The sequence below is a fragment of the Adiantum capillus-veneris genome, chromosome 27 (genome assembly GCF_014529385.1).
Source record: "Adiantum capillus-veneris isolate H3 chromosome 27, ASM1452938v2, whole genome shotgun sequence".
Lineage (NCBI taxonomy): Eukaryota > Viridiplantae > Streptophyta > Polypodiopsida > Polypodiales > Pteridaceae > Adiantum > Adiantum capillus-veneris.
In genome coordinates, this window is record NC_140957.1 from 45,309,543 (window position 1) to 45,324,796 (window position 15,254).

The window sequence follows — 15,254 nt, forward strand, 5'->3', positions numbered from 1 at the left end:
GCCAGAAATCTCGTCCGATTCAAAGGGCAAGTAGCCCTATAGGTGCGGGAGCTCGAGGACTTGCTACGGATGCGACTGGCACGCGAAACGGAGCCCGAAACAGTAAATTACAGCCTGCTGTGTATTTTTGCAGGTTTAGGGTTTTGGCCCTAAACGGTCCCTAATACCCCCAGGAAGTTCGGGGACGCGAGGGGACCGTTGTACAGGTGATCTGGCGCATTTTCGGGGCTGAAAACAGAGAATTCAGCGTGCCGCAGATTCTCGCCAAGGTTTGCAAAGTGCCCGTATGCGTCGGGAAAGTCATTCAATGCGTGGGAATACTGACTGTGAAGGATCCTAGTACAGTTATGTTGCCGAAATCGGGCCGGAACAGTTGAAATTCAGCCAAGTTTGTGCGGGGCAGCTTGTAGGGAACCACATCGTTTATTCCCTCTTTTGAACAATAAAGAAATACCGAAAGGGGCGCCTAAGTTAGGGGCCAATCTGGTGTCGGTCTTCTCATACAGGTGCATTCTAGCAGCCTGTATCCCTTTCCCCCGTGTTGTGTCTTGCAATTACAGGTAGAATAGACGACTAATAATGGGTGAAAGCTAAATCAAGGTTTGTAGTAAAGTCTACCGCTCTTTTTGGATTGAACAGGCCGGTTTCAGAGGGTATAGTTGTTGGATGTTGCGTTGGCAGATGATGATGTAGTCGCATAAGTGGAAGTCGCCGTGGTCGTAGTAGACAGAAGGGGCAACTTTTTGGATTGTTGTCCCTTCCGCTTTGGAGTCGACATGTGTGCTCAATGAATGGTCCCAAGGGTGAATGGATAAGATCTCTAGTCGCCGAGGAGGATATCTTGGTAAGAGGCAATTAACACAAAAGAGTTTGCTGCTGTCCGCCAAGGCATAAGGGGCTGAAAATCGCTGTAAAACAGAAAATTTAGCATGCTTGTAGTTGCCAGATCAGGATCGGAACGTCTAGACCACGTCCTTCAAGGATTCCCGGTGTCGAGGGCCTTCTGCAAGGCTAAAAACAGAGAAAAAACAGCAAGCGAAAAGTGTTCAGAAATGCCAATTACGTGCAGATACCTGACCAGAGTTCAGATCTGTTGGTCCAGGTCCATGCAGGTTTAGGCCGCTCCCGTAGTATGCAAAAATCTCGGCGTTTTTAGAAACCGCAATAGCTACTCAAAAACGCAGATTAGGCTCGGAATAAAACACTAGGCAGATCTAATGCATTTTGGTGCGATTTGTTGCACGGGGGTGGGGGGGGGGGTGGGCAAGGGAAGGAGAGGTAGATCGATGCTTGCAATGCCAAAAACGCTGCCTGATGCAAAAAACGCTAGGTCACTTGAAGGAGTTTCCTACAATAGCGCTAGGCCTAAGAAGCTGGATCGCGGATACTCCCCAAGTTTGGCAAAAGCAGATGGTCAAACTGAAAGGGTTGCTTCATCCTCAACCTTTTTCGTGTACAAACAGTGATCTAAATCAGTGCGTTTAAAACCATGGTTAAGCATAAAGGTGTCAAACTTTTTGTACCACTGTCTTGGGGCTCATATAAGCTGCGTTTTAGTCTGCATACCAAATGCTCTTTTTCTAGAATGACAAAAACCTTTTGGCTGTCCCATGTACAACTCCTCATCCAAGTCACATGAAGAAAAGCAGTGTTTGCATCCATTTGATCCTTTTCTAAATCAAGGAGAGCAGCGAGAGAAAACAATACACGGAGGGTAGTCATCTTCACCACCGGTGAGAAGACTTCTTGGAATTCTATACCTTCTTCTGTTTATAACCCTTGGCAACCAATCGTGCTTTATACTTGGGCTTCCTGTTAATACATTTCACTCTGTAAACCCATTTGTTAGGAATAGCTTTTCTACCCTTCGGCAAAGGTACAAGTTCCCATGTATCATTTGCATACAGAGAATTCATCTCGTTTTGCATAGCAAGCTCCCACTTACTCTTGTTGGCACATGATTGGGCCACTTTATATGTCAGAGGCTCATTTTCATCTGTCAACAAAATGCAATTCAAAGACGGCTGAAACCTTTGCCTTCTGAGACGTGTAGACCTTCTTACCCAAGGGTCCATGTTTTGTGGCAATGGGCCTATATCCTCAAGAATGTGCACACCATCATTAGGTGGCTGATTTTCAACATTTCCTTGTTACCGTAATCTATTTTCTGCATGTTCTTCATCATGTCCTACCCCATCCTGTGCATCCCATGATCTTCTGACAGTAGCAGAACGGGTTGCTGCTCATTCTCAGCATCAATAGGAACAAAATCTTCATCTAATGGCTGTTCAATGGCTGGCTGTTTATTTGAAATGTGACCTTCTTCTTATCAAGATCACTTTGTATAGCATTATTCAGCAACTTTGCCTCATTAAACACTACATCTCTGTTGTGTATAATCCTCTTGTTTTGGGGCAACCAAATTCTATAACCCATCTCTCCATGATCTCCATATCCCAATGAAGATGCCCTTGATGGATTTCATGTCAAGTTTGGTCCGTAGTTCTACAGCTACAAGCACAAAGGCATCACAGCCAGAGACACGCAGATGGTCATATGATGCAGGTTTGCCAGACCAAACCTCTTTAGGGATGCCATTCAGAAAAGCACGAGTTGGAGAGCGATTGCATACATGAACTGCAGTTTTAAGAGCCTCTACCCAAAATTCTTGTGGGAGATTAGTTGTGGACAACATGCATTTGACTCTCTCACAAAGTGTGTGATTATATCATTCAGCCACGCCATTTGATGCAGAGTTATAAGGAGCCGTCAACTCCCGCTTAATGCCATGCATCTCACAAAACTTGTTGAACTCATTAGAGACATACTCTCCCCCATTATTCGTTTTAGTTGCTTTCAATTTAAGCCCTTTCTGTGTGGTAACAAAAGCATGAAACCATTTGAAAGCATCCAACACTTTGTTTTTGCCCTTTAACACATACATCCATGACTTTCTATTGAAATCATCAATGAAAATAGCAAAGTGTTATTCATTTGTGCATCCCTTGCTTTTACAAATTCATGAGGATATTGATTTTTCTTGGGGTACTTTAGTTGCACGTATGAATAGATCATACATGAGTATGGTAAATGGTATTTAGGGCATCTTAGAGAAATAGTGGCGGCTGCCAATCATTTGGTGCAACTTACATTGAACTTAGATCTTCAGGAAGAACATATGGATGCTAAATCTTGTATTGCCACTAATGATTCACATAAGCTTGATAAATGGTCAATTAGGGCTCGCCATAAGTCCTTGTTAGTTAAGGGTTGCTCATCCAAATCCTTTTTCAAGGGACTTCATGCTTCTAGAAAAATGCCAGGTATTGCACGTGTCAAAACATATGATGGTACATGGACCAGCATTAAGCAACAACTGGCTGACGTGCTTCTCTAACTATTAGGATTTATATGTTTCTCTTTACCACCTACCCTGGAGCAACATGCATTTGATGCTTATTGTGGAAATCAGCCCTATTGTTTTCCCTACTGAAGCTCAAGCTTTAGAAAATTCATATACTGAAACAGGATTGAATGCAGCACTTTGGGTTTGAGGAATGGAAAATCACGGGTTGGAAGGGTCTCACTCTGGATTTGTTTCATGCATTTCGGAATAATGTCAAGTTTCCTTTGCTTCAAATCATTAATCTGTGACAATTGCCGGCGAAATGGAAATCTTCCTACTTCTAGGGAAGAAGATTATTGAAACTACTGCCCAAAAAGTAGGTATGTGAGACGTTGGGTGATTGGAGAACTATCTCGCTTATGCCAGTTGTTTACAAAATCGTGATCAGAATGCACAACATTGCAAATTGGTACATGGGGATTGAATATGCAAGATACACTAAGCAAGACGTGTCGGTCATGCAAGTTGACATTGGTAAGGCTTGATACGATACATCAAGATTTTATTGTGGATGTCATGACAAGGCTTGTTTTTGGGCCCAAATTGGGTGATGTTATCTATTGGCTTTGTGAAGGTGGGACATCATGATACATTCTTGATTCACAATTTTTAGTCTCTTGGAAGTTTGGGATGCTTGGCTCGTCAAGGTTGCCCACTCATTCGGCAAGGTAGTTTACAAGGTCTTTCCATGCCGGATGGTTAATGTTTTGTGGCTGAGGCTTATACAAATGGTTTATTATTTTTTCCACAAATTTCAACCGAGGATGAACAAACAACTATGGATGCAGCGCCACTTAATGGTCTTGCTACTGGTTTACATATTTATTTTGCAAAACCGCGTTTCTTGCCCCTTTCTTATTGCGGTTGGCATTCAGAGTTATGGCTTGCGTAGTCTGTTCCTCATTGTCAGTTAGTTTGGCATTTTGGTTACCCTAGTGATTGGGATGTCTCATTGAAAATGTAAGATCAATTATTGGAAGCTTTCTACATGGCCACTGCATGTACGCCTATGCATTGTTCAATCTATCATTATGGCTTACATACAATTTCATCTTCCTTTGTTAGCAAAGCATATTGATCACTTTATGTCCAAGGCTATAAATGTTTATGACGAGCTTAATTTGATTGCAAAGGTTTGCATTTGCTTAAAAGAACTTTAATGTGTTCACCAAAGTTGCATGATAGCCTTAATTTTCTTGATTTCAACTTTCTCATCCATGCTCGAAAGGCGTCTTTGCTGCCTACATTTCTTTGTTGTCAACAATTGCAGACAAAGATGCTAGCAGCTTTGTTTGGACACATGTTCTACTTCTGGTCATTGGTCACTTGATTATATGGATATCATTTCTGTGAATCTTTCTGGTCGCCCATATGCTACCTATCCACCTCTTTGATCTTGGCTTGGCAACAAATATCGTACTATCTCCATTGGTCTGGATGACCGCCACACATGGGCAATTCATTGCACGCTCAGAATACACATTGGAGCGGAGAATTTCTACAAACATTAGCTTTGGCATATCCAAGGAAAGCATTTAATCTCTCCGTGATTGGTATACTGCTGCTTGATGATGTGGTTTATACGAATGATATGTTTCTTTCTTCTTCCACGGTTGTTTGAAAGTGGAATTTGAGAATGCATCATTGACCAATATGGAGAGCTATAAGGAAGCTTCTTTGACTAGTATGGAGAGCTATAAGGAAGCTTCTTACACCTTTTCAGCCAATTCCTTCGCTTGACATCATAAAGAGTTTGCAGGATTGGTGTTTTGATCGCCAAGGCTGCTACTCCTTTGGTTTTTGTGCATTTACTGCCTCTAGTGCCTATCACTTGCTCATTCTCTCACCCTTGGATTTCACAGCATTGTAATCGGTTATGGAATTTGCACAAACCTCATTGCTGGTGGGAAAGCCTTCGATAGCGTTGTTCTCATGCTCAAGATATTTTTCACGTGGTTATATAAAGGTTGCAATATCGTTTCCCTCGCTGTTGTCTTGGAAGATTTGTATGGATTGCGAATCTACCATTGTAATTTGTCAGAGTACAAGTACTTTCTTGCGTGGGTGTGATTCTGGGCCCTCAATCACCTTGAGTCATAGCATTAGTTCTTCAGTTCTACCCTACCCATACTTCCGTAATCAACTCCTCTAGTCCCTTTCCATTTGGGAGACATCACATTTGAGGTTTTCAATGATTGTTTCTAGCTTTTTGGTGTGGTTTCACCCATCAGGCCATATCTTGTACATTCCTCTAATCAATGAAGAATTAGTTTTACCAAAAGATATGTGTGTGTGTGTTTGACTTAGGTGATTGAGTTTGAGAGTCCGGGTGCGTCGCGTCTATACAGTTGTGCAAGCTCTTGGGTCTGTGCATTGTAGAGGGGTAGGTGTGCTTTGTGTGTACCTTGTTTGCTGGCTGTGTGTGCTCGCACGTGCATGTGTGCCGGGTGTCTATGCGTTTTTGGTCGGTGGAGGCTCTATCTCCTCTCTGCCAAGTTATCCTGCAACTTCTTCTTCATTCAAGTCGGATTTGGTTTTCCCTTCTGCTGTCCTAGTAGAGATGTCCTCTTCAGTAGCCACCTTTTGCAATTGGGTTGGTTGCGTTAGCATTTGAGAATTCCTGTTGGGTCGTTCCAGTTTGAGATATTGGAACTTCATTCTTTGGAGACTTTGGTTGGCCTTTGGTCATTCATGGTAGCAGATACGATGCTGGTTTGAAGCTCCTGCCCAGATTGCAGATTGTTGATTCTTTGGGACAGCTGTTACCCTCTTTGCATTGTCATTGCTGCCGTTGGAGATCATGGAGTATTTTGGTGCTGCTCTTTGAGGTGCTTATTTCCCAGAGGTTGCTGGGAGTCCACATACCTATTGTCCATTGTAGGTGGCCAAGGAATTTTTACACTCTTAAGGAGAGGTTATTTCCCCTGGCCTTTTTCCAGTTCTTCAGTTGTCCTTGTGTCTAGTTGTACCAGTTTCCTACCACTGTCCATCATTGTATTATAGTTGTGCTTGCCACTCTTAAGGCGACACCTTCTGGGCCTTCGGAGGGATTTTCAAGCCTCAATTTTTAAATCTGTGCTGATCCATTAGTTTTCCCCTTAGCTTTGTGTTTCTTGGAGATCTTGAAGGGTCACCGTTGGTTGTATCTTGTGATAGGGCTTTCATGCTGTTTTGTTAGGCAGAGTTTGCCTCATTGTAATTTCTTTATGTAATACAAAGGTTCCAAGCTCTCCTTTTTGTGTGTGCGCGCGCGCGCGCACACACACACACACACACACACACACACACACAGAGAGAGAGAGAGAGAGAGAGAGAGAGAGAGAGAGAGAGAGAGAGAGCATTTTTAATCCTTTTAAGCAGTTACACTGGGGAGAAGGATGTTTCCTCGTTGTATCTCCATTTTGAACGCCTTCACAGATGACGATCCGTCGGAGTTAGCATCGATTAAACTCGGAAGTTCGGAGGAGCACAAGAGAAAGAAACGGCGTTACTCTGAGCTCAAGAATATGATAGCTGAAGCATTCCAAAAGGATGTTGCAGCAATGGAGCGACATACACCTGACAGTAGCAAGTAACACATTGATTTCGGCCACTGCAAGGCTGCTTTTTCCAGGAGATGTACTTGAGAAGTTTTAGTTCTTGTAGCATGTCTGGAGTTAGTGTGTAAGCTAAACCCCAGGTTTTACTGAATACGAGAACAGTGCCATCCAAGCAAGTTTGCTAGTGCATATTGTTGCTGCTGTTCTTCTCCTGCGTGCCATACATGCGTCTTTGCGATGTTTCAAGGGTAGCTGCATAGCACACTCTGCATGGAGGGAGTCATGGCACCTAGGAGTGGGAGCATTACAGAGAGTTTTGCAGCAGTACTCGATGATTGGCAGCCATGAACATGCATTTTCTTCAGTAGAAGTTAGAACTTTGATCTGTACTGTTGTGTGAGGCAATTGTAGAGTTACATTTTGAGCCTGTGTACTGATCAGGACAGGTTTTAAAATGTGGACAGTTGGGCTCTTCAGCACTCTTCTCCATGCGATGTAAATGCAGTTCGGTGCCATCTTTCTGCGTGTGTCTAGGTTGCAATCACAGGCTCTTCTTGTCTCCAAGCGATGTAAGTCGATGGAATCTGATGGGAGCATCTCCCCAACAATATGTACAATGTTTGCGAATGTAATGCCGAAGATCTGAGGATGCAAGAAATTGTTGTAAAGGGGACATGCCATAGATTGCATTATGCATGATGTCATGGATATGCCTTTGGAACAAGATTAGCTCACTGGTGGGTTAATTATTTCCTGAAATGCTAGGTAGTGGGAGGTGTATTAACACACACACACACACACACACACACACACACACACACACATTTTTTTTTGTAAATCTGATTTGATTAATTTACAAGAGGGAAACCTCAAACTGAGGAAAACCCATGAAAAAGAAGAAATACAAAATGCGGAGTACTATGAGACTCGCGGGCTAGAAACAATCAAAGTAAATCCTCTATGCATCAAGAGTAATGTCCCTAATATCATAAGCAAAATCCAGCGCTTGGCCAAGCGACATTTTAATGTAGGGAAACAGATCAACCTCAGTGCTTTAAAACACCAAGAAGTTGCGGTGGCGCTAGATGGCCCTCTGACCCAACCAAAAAAGATTGCAAACTGAGACTGCGGTGACTGAAGCATCCCAAAAAGCCAAAACCGTCTGTGAAAAGTGCCGAAAGGGAAACAGAGCTAAAGAGCAGACGACACTTGTCGAGTGAAGGATTTGGAGCAATGACAACCCCACATTAAGTGTGGCACTGTCTCCTCAGCTTCACGACATCTAAAACAACGAGAAGGTGCAATACGTTGTGCATGCAATATGTTGCCAACAGGTAAGCTCCCATTAAGCAGTGCCACAAGAAAATACATTGTGCCAAATGTTAGACAATGTTCGCCTCCACCATAAGGGCGACTTGGAGAGTGACCACATCTGATTACCATGACACACAATCCATGCATCAGATTGCAGGAGAGCGTAGACACTACCGGGCGAAATGCATTCTAGGTTGACATTGGCAAGATTCCAATCCGAACAGTGGGAGTCCTTATTCAAAGGAGGAATAGGGGAGAGATCAGCAAGCATGCTACGAAATTCTTGCCAAAGAGGAGAATAATGAGGTCCCAATCGAAAAAGAGACGTCGCAGCAAAGAATGAAAGAGCATGACCCAAGGCATCCACCACCTGATGTACCTGACATATTCCTTTTCGAGAAAGAAAATATGCTTGACGAGGAGACCGTTGGACCAAAGTGGAAGAGAGAGCCTTGCTCCAAAGTAGACTCTGCAATCGGAGGGATTTCCGACCATGCCATTCCAAATGCAAGGTGATAGCCTTCCAATCAACAATGAGAGAGGAAGTAAAGGGACATCCAAGAACATGCCCTTTAAGCTTGCCAAAAATGACCTCCCAATATGTTGGTTGCAATGACCAAAAGACGGTGTGACAATATGTGCACACAAATGTGAGACCATAAGTGTCCAAGGTGGTGGTTGTGCCACGAAGATAGGCAATAGGGTAGCTTTCCGAGCGAGAACATGACTCCGCACATCCAAAATACTTAGCCCGCCACGGTGCTTGGGAGAACACAACTTGTCCATAGATACTTTTTGTGAGATGAGGTGCGCCAGAAATGCTCCACAATACCAAAATACTAGATACACAACCGGGACCAAGATAATAGAGGTAGATAAAACTGCACATAAGGCATAAGAATGCACTAGACAATCCTGAGTCGCACATGGAGAGGCAAGTGGACAATTTCCAATGTAGACATTGGAGAACCCAATCCGTTCTCAGTGCAGCCGATGCATTCCAAGCGAGGGGATAACCCAAGTGGCGAACTATGACGTTTGGAGGAACAATCTCCCCTGGCCGTAATAGCTTATGCCAACCATGCTCATTCAAAGGAAGCAGCTTAGACTTACGGAAATTAACTTTTGAGGCATGCCGCCAATCCAAACAGGTGAAGAGCATGCATAATTTGTTCCACATCATCATAGTGTTTGCGAGGCATAAATAAAGAGTCATCCGCATAAGCCTCACCAACAAAGTGTTATTGAGATGGTAATGCCAAGCCATGTAGTCTACAAGCGGAAGTCAAAAAATTCAAATACATAAGCAAGGGGTGAATGGCATTGCATAAAGCAAAGCACTAAGAGGACATCCTTGCTTGACAGACTATCCCAGATGCCAAGAGTCTGTGAGAAATCAATCCAACAACCCTGCCGGAGTACTATGTGCATATAAGGAAAACACCACATAGGAAAGCTTAGGCCCAAATCCCAATTGACGCAAGGTGTTTGAAATGTAATCCCAAAGAACAGTATCAAAGGCCTTTTCAATGTCATCTTGCCAAGTGTATTTTACATATTCCATGCCAATGATGACATTCGCCAGGTTATTAGTAATTTGACGGCGAGAAATGAAGCCATATTGAGATTGATGCAGGCCATCATATAGAAAGCCCTTGAGTAGATTAACAAGCATTTTAGCCATCAATTTATAGACCACATGCATGAGCGTAATTGGCCTCCCATGAGAGAACTCTTCACACAACGCATGCTTGGGTATCAACTTCAGCAAACCTTCTTTCTAAGAGGAGGGCAATGCTTGTTGCTCCCAGGCCGTATTCATCATTATCAACAAGGGCACATTTAAATCATCCCAAAATGACAGAAAGAATTCGATAGTAAGCCCATCCTAACTAGGAGCTTTCCAACGACCCAAGTCAAGAAAGCTTGCATACAATTCCAACTCAGTGAAAACGGCTTCCAAGTCTTGAGCCTGCTGCAATGAAAGAATGGGAGTAACATGCGATACAAACAATTGACACGCTTAGTGAGAATGCAGAGCCTGGGCCATCTCCAATAAGGAGGAGGCCCACTCTCCGGATGGAAGTTTAATTCTCTTGATAGCTTGAGACTGTCGAGAATGATACAAGTGCTCAAAGAATTGCTTTAAAAGATAAAGAAGCCTGTTGTGGCGAGCACGAGGATGCCATTTTGCCAATTTTCTCTCATCGTTATGTTGCAACATAGTGCGAACAGATAATAATAACTCAGTGAATTGAGTCTCAGTAAGAGAGGAAGTGTTGGCCAAGCATGCCCGCGGACGCACACATATTTTATGCTATAAATTCTCTTTGGAAATGCTATGTTTATTTGTTATGAATTTGGGTGATCAACTCTACTTCATTGGTCTGCAAGCTTTACATTGGGGTAGGTTTGTAGGCCCATGCTATCCTCGAGACTAAGTGGCACGGGCATGGAAGGGTGGGATCTACGGCGGAGGCATTGTGGGCCGTAGATCCCAAATGCAGGTACCCTAGATTACTTTTGTAATCTAAGGTACCCGCATTTCGGAAGTAATCTAGGGTACCCCCATTTTGCGACGTTGGGTTTGAACTTGGGACCTCACGCATGAGAGGCGCCTACTTTAACCACTACGCCATGCATGCGTTGTGAAACGAGGGGGCCCTAATTTACTTAAAACATGTAAATTAAGGGCGGGCGTCGAAAGTAAATTAGGGTACCCTAGATTAATTTTTATTATAAAAAGTAATATAGAGTACCCTAATTTACTTTTGGCATCGCCTCTAGGATCTACAACCCACAATGCTCCGGCCGTAGATCCCACCCTCCCATGTCCGTGCCACTTAGTCCTGAGGGCTATGCTATTCGAGTATTTTTAACCAGACTAAACTAGTGCGACGACGTAGGAATATTTCTCTATCAGAATGCCATTGAGAGATTCATGCGAGGTTCTAATTTGAAAAATTCACCAGAAATTTCAGCTGTTTTCAAAAAATGCTTTCCATGAAAGTGCATGACTTGGAGAAATTGTATTTCTCAGTCTATAAATCCTTACCTTGGTAATGACTTTTAAAAGGGGACAAAAATCGTTTTACAGGTTGCATCCACACGTCCACCACTCCTTGCCTTCACCGCTAGGCCAAGTACTCCCCTTGACACTCTTTTTTCAAACATCGTGCCAAAAGCAAGGTCTACCTGCAGTGCTGCTCTCTGCAAGCTCCATTATTGTGCAATTTCCTTTTGGAGGTACAGAAGCTTCTTCCGTTTTCTCCTCCTCTCTCCATTTTCCACAGACTCTGCTCTCTCTCTCTCTCTCTCTCTCTCTCAGCTTCACCGACACACTTGAATCGCGCATCCTTGCAATCGAGAAAGGGAGAACAAGTCACTCAAGGAAGTAATGGGTGATTTGTAAAAAAGAGGTGGCCGTAGTAACGCGCAGACGGCTGCACTGCATGCTGCTAGTGAGTGAGTGTGTGTGTGTGTGTGAGAGAGAGAGAGGGAGAGAGAGAGAGAGAGAGAGCTTGAGCGCTTGACTGTTTTGATCGGCAGAGCAGATGAGATGTGAGAGAGAGGGAGAGAGAGATCTTGACTGCTTTGAACGGCAGCGCAGATGAGGGGAGAGAGAGAGAAAGATAAACTTTTTTTAATTACTAAGCCTTAAAAATAGCTTTAAATAAAGTTTAAAAGGAAGCTAAACAAACGTGTACAAAATTTGACAGGCTCCACATCTATATCACTAGAGTACTTGCAAACAGGCTGTGCCAAGGAAAGGAAATAGACCCGGAGGCCATCAAAGAGGGATCACCAAAGAGTTGGCCAAAACTATTGAGGCTAGGAACAAAGGAGCTATTGGTGTGGTGAAACAAAGAACAACATCTAGAGGAAACCCCAGGGTTGAACGCCACACGTGAGCTAGGGTAAAGGGGGCCAATCGGGTTCCTGTTCTCGGACTTGTCGATCCCCAATTAAAGTACAGTTCTGCTCTAGACATCATTTCCTGAGTGCTAGAGTGGTTAGCTGAAGCACTGCGGGTCGCGTGACCGTCAAAGTAGGGGTTCGAGCCTTGTTGGCAAACGTGCTATAGTTATCCTTGTTGTCGGCTCCCTACTGGTGGCCACTTTTGTTACACACAAAATTTTGGGCAACATTGTTCGACTTGTGCGTTGCATCATTCGCGCTATGTCTTCTGTTGCAAATACGCCTTCCCCTCAGCTATCGATTGCACCTCCCCCAGCTGAAAATAGCGCGGCATAGAGCTCGCAGTCTATCGCCTTGCTAGCTTGCCTTGTAATGGCCCCTTGACCCTACAAGAAGGTGTGATTCCTGGGGAAGAGGACAGCCTACCCGCAATCCCATATGTATAGATGATGACCTCACACCAAGAAAGCTGGCCTTCTATATAAGTGAGGGTTTTCATTGATTGGAAACAAGTTTGCATAGGTACTCTTGGCCTATAGGACAACGCCATCAGTGGGACTTATGTTAGTGATTTGTAACTGCGATGGTGCTTTATGGACTCACCCTGTTTGGCTGGAGGAGCTTGGAGGTAGCGGAGCCTCAACATTATTTGACACGGGGTCTTCATGACCCCATGGCAGTGGGATTGATGGTAGAGATTCAAGCACCACGAATCTCGGGACAGGGGATGATGTAGAAAAAAGTCAACGGTCGGTGGCTTTATGAGACTCGAACCCATCACCTCGAGGATGGAAGCGTGGCGAGCTAACCACGTAGGCGCATGTGGTTTGTTGAAACCTATGTGTGTTCACAACATTATAAAGTTGGTCCCTACCCCCCCCCCCTCTTTCTTTTCAAAACCCTCCAAGGCCCCAATGTCCTTGTTTGCCTTTTCGCATCCGACGCCCTCACACGCCTTTGTTTTTGTGCCCAAGATTCTCCGCTATCGATCCCACTGCTCGCACTTTATTTAATACCCCGTGTCTAATAGTAATGAGTGTGATCGAGAGCAGGTACATTATCTGATTGATGGAGACACTATAGCCAAAAGTGAGGCCTTCCCCGGGTATAGGGCTTCCAGCGAGAGTCTCTAGGAGGAGTAAACGACAACACCGCTCCTCTAGCGAGTCACGAAAGATTAATATATTATTTAGTACGGAGCTACATGACAATTGAACTGTAGTGAGTACAAATACATGTGAGTATAGTTAATTGTAGGGAGTTACATGACAAGTTAATTGTAGTGAGTATAAATAAGGACATATACACCTCAACATAGGTAAAGCCACGGTTATGATTTTTTGCATCTCAACATAGGTATAAAGACAACCAATCTTCACTTTTGAGGGCAAATAAGTAGAGGTATCAAATTTATATGTGAATGTGGGGATCGCTTTCACTAGCAGAGTATGGAGGTTCTGCTTGTTATAGGCCTTTGCAGACCGTTTGACATGAGCACATGCATTAAATATGCTTGAAAACGGTGTTATCAAGGACATTTCTAGGAAGTGTTGGGCTCTTTGACACGTTAGTGACATTGACACTAATGTATGTGGCTCAAATTTGGACACTAGGTTTATCTGCACTCTCATTGAGCAAACTAAGGAGTACCAAGAGCATCTATTATAGAAAAAGAATGGGAGAGATCTTATCAAATAGGCTAGGTTTATGGAATTTTTCTACCCTAGGTAGATGGCATCCCATCAGGGTGCTACAACACAAGGAATAACACCCAAAGATCAGAGCACGTCGACGGCTAAGAGCCCTCGGTCATAGACCACATCATCAACATAGATGGGCAACGAGGATCTTAGAGCCATACATGAGAGGCACATCGAGGAGAGATGGTAGTGGAGAACTTTGATCCTATGGAGATCATGCGCGTCTTTACAGAGGGCTCCCTCGTGTACACCATATTGCATTCTCTCATCACCACATGATGGAGCTTTTTAGGCTTGCATTTTTCATGATGATGTACTATCCCATACATATAGATATGCATCGAGCCGCATAGGGAGTAGAGCATCATGTAGCCCTCATCCTCCAGTTGTGAGGGTCACTACAATAAAAAGATCCCTATCACATGGTTCAACGCTAGGGATTATTTTATTCTATATTTTCTCACATTTTCATATATAGAAGGGTGTGAAAAGTGATCTTAATTTTTTTTTTAACAAGTCGAATAGGAAAAGAGTCACTTTTATTGATGAAAAATTGATAGCTAAGGGATTTTACAAATAGTCATCACGAGCGCATGTGATATATAGGTTTTACACATAGTGACCCCCCTCACGAAAACCCCCCCTCCCGGCAAAAAAAAAAACACCAGAGATCTTTCAGCAACACCAGTGAAGATCTTCCAACAACACCACTTTCACTTCCTATATACCATCCATAGTCTCTAACAAAGCTTTATCGTAACGGAGACTCTTTTTTTGTTGATTGTATATTATGGCACTAATACTTTGTACATTGTTTTGTCTAATATGCTAGTTCTCTTTAGTCTCTAGAAGGCGTCAATAACATCTCCATCTTTGTCTATGTGTGTGTGTGAATGTGAGCACACTGCTTTGTTGTTGAACATGGTGTTTGCTTGTGCAAAGGAAAATGAAGGTCCCCCGCACAAGTGCATCATGGCAAACAAGTACCAGGTGATGTTGTATCAACTAGCTTGCTTTCAATCAACAATAAGCCTACGGGTGCTACAACCTTGCCCTCAAAGGATATCATGGTTGCAAAGCCTTAAACCTCAGGTAGAACGAGAATTGGTAATTATGAAAACTAGTGTGTAAATCCGTCTTCTGGATGGGATGGAAAAAGAAACATTAATAGAAGATAATGTATGCAATGTTTGTTAAGTAAATAGTTTTGTTGGGTTCTCAAAAGTAGAAAAATTTGAAATACATAGAGCTCTACAAAACAAAATAAACTTTGAACACCTTTTAGGTATAAATATAAAGATGAATTGCTTGTTTATACTCTACATAATGCCATGCCTTCTACTTACTTGCAAGTATAGGTGATTGTTTCTTAAAGCA

The 15,254-nt window shown here is 43.3% G+C and overlaps 1 protein-coding gene across 6 annotated transcripts in view; it reads left to right on the forward strand.

Annotated features, from left to right (window-relative positions):
• LOC147421883 (BTB/POZ domain and ankyrin repeat-containing protein NPR1-like) overlaps nt 1–7,655 on the forward strand; it is a 49,430-nt gene extending 41,775 nt beyond the window's left edge. For 2 of the 6 annotated variants that reach the window (XM_086502527.1, XM_086502528.1), the window contains one exon: nt 6,767–7,655. In XM_086502527.1, coding sequence (XP_086358653.1) covers nt 6,767–6,981 — 215 coding nt within the window. In that variant the 3' untranslated portion in view covers nt 6,982–7,655. Of the gene's footprint in view, nt 1–3,323; nt 3,467–3,528; nt 4,493–4,676; nt 6,660–6,766 lie in introns of those variants that run through there. The other 4 variants (XR_015186726.1, XM_086502529.1, XM_086502531.1 and 1 more) reach the window with 4 other exon arrangements.
• The last annotated feature ends 7,599 nt before the right edge of the window (nt 7,656–15,254 follow it).